This window comes from Chelonia mydas, chromosome 8 (genome assembly GCF_015237465.2).
Source record: "Chelonia mydas isolate rCheMyd1 chromosome 8, rCheMyd1.pri.v2, whole genome shotgun sequence".
In the NCBI taxonomy this organism is placed as follows: Eukaryota; Metazoa; Chordata; order Testudines; family Cheloniidae; genus Chelonia; species Chelonia mydas.
Window position 1 is genome coordinate 65180685 of NC_057854.1, and position 9487 is coordinate 65190171.

The 9487-nt window shown below is 46.0% G+C and overlaps 1 protein-coding gene across 13 annotated transcripts in view; it reads left to right on the forward strand.

Moving 5' to 3' along the window:
- The window catches only part of AKNAD1 (AKNA domain containing 1), a 31082-nt gene extending 23863 nt beyond the window's left edge, over positions 1-7219 (forward strand). For all 13 annotated transcript variants that reach the window (XM_043552789.1, XM_027817584.3, XM_043552791.1 and 10 more), the window contains one exon: positions 5828-7219. In XM_043552789.1, the coding sequence (XP_043408724.1) occupies positions 5828-5980 (153 nt within the window). In that variant the 3' untranslated portion in view covers positions 5981-7219. The remainder of the gene's footprint in view (positions 1-5827) is intronic.
- The last annotated feature ends 2268 nt before the right edge of the window (positions 7220-9487 follow it).

A 9487-nucleotide genomic window follows, 5' to 3' on the forward strand; every position in this document is an offset into this window, starting at 1 on the left:
GAATGCGGAGATGGCGGCCAAGTGAACCCTTATTGACGACATAGACAGAGCCTATTGTTTAAGATGGAGGAGGTAGTCCAGTATAAATGGCACCGAGGCAAGCGTCGGTGACTGATGGTGCTGCTCCGACCAGAGAGAGAACCTCTTCCTCTTGGCAAGGTACGTTGCTCTTGTGGAGGGCTTTCTACTGCCAAGGAGAACTTGTCTGACTTGATCGAAACAGAACAGTTCCACAGCATTTAGCCATGGAGCATCCATGCTGTGAGCGACTCAAGGTTCGGGTGCCGGAGGCGGCCGTGATCCTGCGTGATCAGGTCCAGGACAAGCATTAGGGTGACCAGAGTCTCCACGGACATTTCTAGGAGTGATGTGAACCAGTGCTGGCATGGCCAGGCCGGAGCTATCAATATGATTAGGGCTTGGTCCCTGTGACTCTTGAGGAGCACCTCGTGAACCAACAGGACTGGTGGGAACACGTAAAGCAGACGGCCCCCCCATGGAAGAAGGAACACATCCATGATGGAACCCGGGCTGTGATTCAGAAAGGAGCAAAATAGTTGACACTTCCTATTGCTGCGCGTGGCTAACAGGTCTATTTGGGGAAAGCCCCAGAGATGGAAAATTGAGCTCACTATGTCCAGCCAGAGGGACCACTCGTGGCCATGAAAAAATCAGCTGAGACGGTCCGCCAGCTCATTCGGTATCCCAGGGAGGTATGATGCCTGCATGTGTATTGAGTGATCCACACAGAAGTCCCACAGCATGAGGGCTTCCTGGCACAGGGGAGAGGAGTGTGCACCCCCGTTTGCTGATATAAAACATTGCCGTGGTGTTGTCCGTAAGGACTGATACACATCTGCCTGATATGTGGGCTCTGAAAACCTGGCACTCCAGGCGCACCGCTCTCAGTTCTCCAATGCTGATATGCTGAGCTAGGTCCACCTGAGACCAGAGACCTTGTGTCCTGAGGTCTCCCAAATGTGCTTCCAATCCCAGATCCGAGGAATCTGTCACTAATGAGAGGACTGGCTGGGGGCTGGCGAAGGGCACTCCTGCACAAACTACCTGTGGGTCGAGCTACCACAGGAAGGAGTCTAATATTGGGCAGAGCAGGGTTACAATGCTGTCCAAAGCGTCTCAAGCCAGTCAATAAACCGATGCTAGCCATGACTGGAGTGGGCGAAGTCTGAGTCTGATATGCTGTACTACGTAGGTACAAGCGGCCATATGCCCCAGCAGTTTCAGGCAGTTTCTTGCTGTGGTCGTAGGGAACTGTCTGAGGCCTCGTATGATGTCCCCCAGAGACTGAAACCTGGCTTCTGGGAGGTACACCCTGGATTGAGTCGAGTCTAGCACTGCGCCTGTAAACTCTATCCTCTGCACTGGGGACAGCGTGGATTTGGCCTCGCTGAGAAGGAGACCTAGTTTGAGGAAGGTCCTTCTTATGAAGCCGGCCTGCTCTTCCACTTGAGATCTGGAGTGGCCTTTGATCAGCCAGTCATCGAGGTACGGGAAAACCTGTATCTGCCGCTTGCGCAGGAATGCCATGACGACTGCCATGGAATTGGTGAAAACATGAGGTGCTGCTGACAGGCCACAAGGGAGAACAGTAAACTGATAGTGGCTGTTGTTCACCATAAACCTGCGGTATCATCTGTGAGATGGAACTATTGCTATGTGAAAATACACGTCCTTCAAGTCGAGGGCGGCATACCAGTCTCCTGGATCCAATGAAGGGATAATGGACGTCAAGGAGACAATGCGGAACCTGAGTTTCTTGACAAACTTGTTGAGCTCCCACAGGTCCAGGATGGGTCTGAGGCCACCCTTGGCTTTCGGTATTAGGAAATACCGGGAGTAGAAGCCCTTGCCCCTTTGCTCCTGAGGAACTTCTTCCACTGCCACTACCAACAGGAGGGTGTGAACTTCCTGTATTAGAAGTTGCTCGTGAGAGAGGTCCCTGAAGAGGGACAGGGAAGGGGGGTGGAAGGGTGGGAGGGCACAGAATTGGATGGAGTATCCCCTCTCTACCGTGCGGAGCACCCAGCGGTCCGAGGTGATATGGGACCAAGCATGGTAGAAAGGGGATAGATGGGACGAGAAGGTAAGAGGGGTTGGATCCAGTTGTGGTACTGGTGTGCCATCCTCGACCGCACCTTTAAAAGGGGTTCTGGGGCTGGGTGGAGGCTTGGGCTGGCCAGAGCTCTGCCCCAAGGAGGGGTGCTGCCACTTCCTACCGCTCCTATTCCTCCTATGAGGAGCATCTTGGCGGTTCTGGGGTTGGTAGAATGTGGAGGGAGGCTGTGGCCGGAAATGCCTACGCTGGGTGGCTGGTGTATGGCGCCCCAAAGATCTTAGGGTGACCCTTGAATCCTTCAGACTATGGAGTCTCTTATGCGTTTTGTTGGAAAAGAGGGCCGGACCCTCGAAAGGTAGGTCCTGGATTGTTTGCTGGATCTCGTGGGCCAGACCGGAGACCTGCAACCAGGAGCCCCTTCTCATACAACCCCCGTGGGCATCATATGTGAGGCTGCATCTGCTGCGTCCAATGCCGCCTGTAGGGAAGCTCGGGAGACCAGCTTTCCCTCCTCCACTAATGCAGAGAACTCAGTGCGAGAGTCCTGTGGCAGGAGCTCCACAAACTTGGCCATCGCAGCGCAGGTGTTGTGTGCATATCTGCTCACGATGGCCTGCTGGTTCGCGATGCGGAGCTGTAGTTCCCCAGTAGAATAGACCTTCCTGCTGAACAGGTCGAGTCTTTTCACCTCCCTATTCTCAGGGGAGGGGCCCTGGAAGCTCCCACTGATTGGCCGCATCAACCACCAGTGAGTCGGGGGGTGGGTGGGTATATAAATGTTCATATCCCTTAGAAGGGACAAAGCAGGGTCCTTAGGGTCCGTGTTTGGTGCTGGTTCGCACACCGTTGGTGCCGGAGCACTGCGGACTGACGATGAAGTACTCAGCGTGGGTTCTGCGGATCCGGGGTCGGAATGGGGTCGCAGTGCCGCTTCCATCAGCAGGATCTTAAGTCTCTGCTCCCGGTCTTTGATGGTCCTAGGTCGAAAACTCTTGCAGATCCTGCATGTGTCCTTTTGGTGGCTCTCCCCGAGGCACCGCACACGAGAAGTGTGGGTCACTCTTGGGCATAAACTTGCACAGTCCTCACAGAATTTGAACCCTGAGGATCCAGGCATACCCTAGAGGCGGGGAAGACATTGTTGGGAGGGGAACCCCCCAGACAAAACTAAACTACTACAAGAACTATTGTACAATTAACTACAGAGGACACTGCCAAAGTACTTGCAAGCAACAGTGAGCAATGTTCCAGCTAGCTGCCACTGGTGGTAAGAAGGAACTGAGGGAGTGGGGGGTTGGCAGGGCCCTATATTGGGAGCCATGAAGGCACGACTCCAGGGGGCGCCCAGGCCGACCCTACGGACTCTACTAAGGGAAAAATCTTCTGGCTGGTGTGCACGTGGCGCACACACACCTGATTGGAATGGACATGAATAAGCACTCGAAGAAGAATAGTAGGTTCCATTTTACTCCAATAAAACCAATATATCCCTAAATAAACTTCAGCACAAGGCATAAGTATTGTCGTTGACCCAGCTGCAGGGTGCCAGTGAGGAAGTTGAGATACATCAGTCACTCTTAGAGATCTGGAGTGAGAGTCTGTGCTATGCCTCTAAAATCCGCAGTACAGAACTTGCAGCTTAGATAGACAGGAGGTAGACACTTTCCTGATCTGGGGCTGCTTTGTTGCCTATGGTGTAATTTAGACAGCCCTAGAGGCCTGTCTATACTACAGCAGTCTCCCTGGGATTCCCAGAATCTCCACAGTGCTATATCTAGAGCTTCTCCCTCAACACACCTCTCCCTCCTGCTGTATGCCCCTTACACCAGAACTTGGGAGAGGATCCTTGGAAGGCAGTCTTATGGCTATTGCCTGCAGCACCTGCACTGGGGGAATCGAATCCTCCCTTGGGTGGATACAGGGATTTTAGGGGTCCTTTTACAGAGTAAAGGGGCTAAAGTTTGGGCTGTTACGCTTTACATACCACAGGCTAAGAAGCAGTCACACTCTAAGCACTTCATGCACCAGACTGTAGTCCTAGGTGGCTCCTAAATGCCACACTCATGCAGTGGGAAAAGGATACTTTAGGGCTAGCACTATGGAAGTGTGGAAATCCCATGGGTGCATTGGCTTAAACAGTTAAAAAATATAAAGTATTAGCTAACTCAGGCCCTGTGGCAGTCCACCACGGGACTCCAGCGTCAGAGTAACCTGCAGGGCTTCTCAGTCCTAGTCCTTCAGTCCACCCCTTTCCTGGTGCCAGAATTCAGTCGTGTTGTTGTTGGATCTCATTCAGGACCCCTGTCTGTTGTCCTGTCTATTGTCTGTACATGCAGTTGCATCACACTTCTTAACTACAGGGTACTGCTGGCTCCCTGTTATCAATAGCTTGTGTTCCTACTCAGCTTTTCACAGTCAAGTCCTAAGCTGCTACCTCCAGCTTGCTCTCGCTGTCAGGCTGTCATCGGGCTTTCTTCTTGAGCCAGATACCCACAAGCCCTCAGGTTGTTGCTTCTTTTTCCTGTTCCTCAGAGAGCCCTCTTACTGCCCAGATGCTTAACTAGGTCCCTATTCCTTCCAAAATAGCTCACAGCCCCCCCCAATCCTTTTCTTCCGGTGCCTGTCAGAGGAGAAAAGGGTCCCCACTCATGGACAGCCAGTTTCATTATGGTTCAGTTGAGGAATTTATTTCATCAAGATTTATTGGCAAAATATAATTGATGTTTCAGACTTTAAAAATGTCATTTGAGGATATACTTTTCTAACCTTTTTACTGCACGACTATCTAAAGTATTATTTTAGATACACTCAATGTCTTATTTGTGGGTGTATCATACCATACTTTTTTAACCAACAGCAGGGAATAGATTCATTCTCAAATGTTTGTTTACTACAATTAACATTGTGTGCATTACTTTGGGTGGCTTTAGTGTGGATTCATGAGTGCATTTGCAGACACAGAAATCATGAAACCAAATATCCAAAAACAACCAGATGTATGCTTCTCCAAGTCCAGGGCCGAGGGGAGCATGGTGGTGGATTATAGAGCAAGCTTACTCCATAGTGGCAATTCCTGTTGTGTGGAACTCTGCCCGGCTCCCCTCTCTGGGTATTGCAACGTGGCACGTGGGGTCACAGCACCACTCAGGTCTGGTCCTGCGGGCCAAGAGCTGTTGCTGTGGGGCAAGCTCTCCAGCCACCTCCCAGCCCCCTGGAGACTGGGCCAGGGTTAGGATGGTCATGCTGGGGCAGAGGGTGATGTTGTGGGTGGTTGGTGCCCCCTCAGTTTAGTATAGTGCACCCATTGAATCAGCAGGCTACATTAGCCTTTTCTGCTATTTCTTCCCCTTATTTTGATTAATGGCTGAGGGCCACCCTTCTCTATGCTAAAAGAGTTTCTTTGTAGTTGTAGAAGAGAATGACATAGCAGACCTGGTACCCTCCAGTACACATCCTCCTCCCCAACTCTGCATAGATTTCTTAGGTACACAGCTTTATATGTGGCCATTGAATAGGCTGCACACAGAAGAATACAAGCACCTCCCCTGCCAAAAAAACCCAAAACCCTACCTGCAGCACTTTTCAAAATACTATAAGGTAGACTTGTTGAAAAGGTTACATAGATCCCAGATTGAACATTCCTTCCCCTTCTGTTTTTTTGTGTTTGGGAACATTTATATTTAAGCCTGTGTATTATCAGAGAAAGTAGATAGTAACTATCCTACAATTTGACTGTTTTATGCCTAACAGATTTTAAACTCTACTTTGGATCATGCAATACAGACTGCAACCAGTTTGAAGGAAACTACAGAACGAATGGTACAAGTAGTTGCAGAAGATCTAGCTAAAGTCAAAACTCATCGAACTAAGCAGTTTTTTAGCTGGCCTGTTTCAAACATTTGAATTTGTCAGCTGAAATGTAGAGACAGAACTCTGAGTTGTGAAAAATTGGATTAACAAATAGTACAAAAAGTTAGGAGAGCAGCTGCCCTTATGTGTGATATTAGCAACAGGTTAAGAGCAGAAAAACATATCAGAGTGCCAGGTTTATAAACCAAGAGCCCTTGAAAGTTGTCACATCTGTTCGTGAAGAATGGCCATATAGCTGACTTCCCTCAGCCTTCAATAATGGTAGTTCTTTATAGAATTGCTCTCGGTAACCAAGCTTAGCTGTAGTTTCTAAAATGTGTAATTTGGGGCCAGGAGGAGAATCTCTCATTCATCAGTGTGTTCTCAGCAGTATCACAGCCCAGCTCTGTATCCTGCTTGGTACTGAACATCACAGAGGGAAATAACTGAAACCCTTTGTTTCTGGATAATCTTTTAAAAATGAGTTTTAGCTGTGACATTGAATATGTCCTTCAAAAATTGACAAAGAATAGGTTGTATTGTTAAGCATACGCTTTTGTGCATCTCAGTAAATGCTCTTTCATCACTCCTGTTTATATTCCAAAATGTCAGTATCTGTACAGTGACATTCTTAGTATCTGTTGGATTTAGCTTTCATAAAACAGCGAATACAAGTCTTCAGCTATTTCAGCATTATGAATAAAAAAATTGCAAATGGGATAAGCTTCTCCTATGCCTGTACAGAAATTTGTCACTAGTAAACTGATTGTATATGTATTCTGAAATGCAGTGAGAGTGATTTAGTGCATGAAGCTTGGCAATTAAGGACCAATCACACAGATACTACTAGCATTCTTTTTAATAACTTCACACATTAGGGAGATTATATTTTGTTAACTCCCAAATATGCATGGGTAAAGGGGCAGGGGTCTCATAACTGGCCTCAAAGATTGTGACCATAGTTAAAAAAAACAAAGGTCAAGTATACTGAGTAATACTTGGAAGAAGATTGCTCTTACTTTTCCCCATCTAGGGGTGGGTTAGATGTCTGAACAATGTTCATCTATACCGTGTCTAGATTTGATTTTGACAAATAGAAACTAGTTGAGAATTTGAAAGTAGAAGGCAGCTTGGGTCAAAGTGATCATGAAGTGGTAGAGTTCATGAATCTAAGGAGTGGTAGGAGGGAGAGCAGCAAAATAAAGACAATGGATTTCAAGAAGGTAGACTTGAGCAAACTCAGGGAGTTGGTAGGTAAGATCCCCTGGGAAGCAGGTCTAAGGGGAAAAACAATTGAAGACACTTAACAGTTTTTCCAGAGAGACATTATTAAGGGCACAAGAGCAAACTGTCCCACTGCATAGGAAAGATAGGAAGTATGGCAAGAGAACACCTTGGCTTAACCAGGAGATCTTCAATTAAATCAAAAGAGAATCCTACAAAAAGTGGAAACTAGGTCAAATTACAAAGCATGAATATAAACAAACAAGTACGTAGGGAAAAAAATAGAAAGGTCAAGGGACAAAACAAAATCAAACTAGCTAGAGACAAAGGGTAACAAGAAAACATTCTACAAATACATTAGAAGCAAGAGAAAGACCAAGGACAGGGTAGGCCTGTTACTCAATGAAGGAGGAAAAATAACAGAAAATGTGGAAATGGCAGAGGTGCTTAATGATTTCTGTGTTTTGATTTTCACCAAGAAGGTTGGTGGCAATTGGATGTGTAACAGTGAATATGAGGCAGGATCAGAGGCTAAAATAGGGAAAGAACAAGTTAAAAAGACAAATTAGATGTCTTCAGGTCACCAGGGCCTGATTAAACACATCCTAGAATACTCAAGGAGCAGACAGAGGAGATACCTGAGCCATTTGTGATTATCTTTGAAAAGTCATAGAAGACGGGAGAGATTTCAGAAGACTGGAAAAGGGCAAATATAGTGCCAATCTATAAAAAGGGAATTACAGACCAGTCATCTTAACTTCTGTATCCGGAAAGATAATAAGGTGATAAGTAACAGTCAGCATGGATTGTCAAAAACAAATCGTATCAAACCAACCCGATAGCTTTCTTTGACAGGGTAACAAGCCTTTGTGGATGGGGGAAATGGTAGACGTGGTATATCTTGCCTTTAGTAAAGCTTTTAATACAGTCTTACATGACCTTCTCATACACAAACTAGGGAAATGCAACCTAGATGGAACTACTGTAAGGTGGGTGCAAAACTGGTTGGAAAACCTTTCCCAGAGAGTAGTTATCAGTAGTTCAGTCATGCTGGAAGGGCATAATGCATGGGGTCCTGCAGGGATCAGTTTGGGTCTGGTTCTGTTCATCAACATCAATATCTTCATCAATTATTTAGGTAACAGCATAGAGAGTAGAGTATACTTAAAGTTTGTGGACGATACCAAGTTGGGATGTGTTGTAAGTGTTTTGGAGGATAGGATTAAAATTCAAAACGATCTGGACAGACTGGAGAAATGGTCTGAAGTAAATGGGACAAAATTCAATAAGGACAAATGCATAGTCCACTTAGGAAGGAACAATCACAATCAGTTGCACACATACAAAATGGGAAATAACTGCCTAGAAAGGAGTACTGCAGAAAGGGATCTGGGGGTCATAGTGGATCATAAGCTAAATATGAGTCAGAGTAACACTGTTGCCAAGTAAAACTAACATCATTATGGGATGTATTAGAAGGAGTGTTGCAAGCAAGACAAGTAGTAATTCTTATGCTCTTCTCTGTGCTGATTAGGCCTCAACTAGAGTATTATGTTCAGTTCTGGGTGATGTTTCAGGAAAGATGTGGACAAACTGGAGAAAGTCCAGAGAACAAAAGTAATTAAAGGTCTAGAAAACATGACCTATGAGGGAAGATTGAAAAAAAAAATTGTGTTTAGTCTGGAAAAGAGAAGACAGAGGGGATATGAAAACAGTTTTCAAGCATATAAAAGGTGGTTACAAGGAGGAGGTAGAATTGTTCTCCTTAACCTTTGAGGATAGGACACGAAGTAATGGGCTTAAAATTGGATCAAAAGAGGTTTAGGCTGGACATTAGGAAAAACTTCCTTTCAGGGTGGTTAAGCACTGGAATAAATTGCCTAGTCACTGGAGATTTTTAAGAGCAGGTTAGACAAACACCTGTCAGGAATGGTCTAGATAATACTTAGTCCTGCCCTGAGTGCAGGGCACTGGACTGACTTCTCCAGGTCCCTTGCAGTCCCATGATTCCATGTCCCATAAGACAGGGAGATGGTCACAATTCATGTAAAGTTTTACACCCCCTACCTTGGCTTTGGAGTGAGCCACTAACAGTTTATGGTTCATATGCGAGTTTTTTTTTTTGTTTGTTTGTTTTTAATTTAACTGCAGCATAGCTATTTTCTCCATTAGTTAAAACTAGCCACTGATAGTGACTAGAGGAAGCAGTAAAGCTGAGCAATTCTTTTTAAAAAAAGGTAAATGTTTAGTTTACATAGCATGCAGCAACTCAAACATGAGAAACTACAATAATTATTTTTGGACTATAGTGTAGTAGTCAAACATCTCTATACAGCC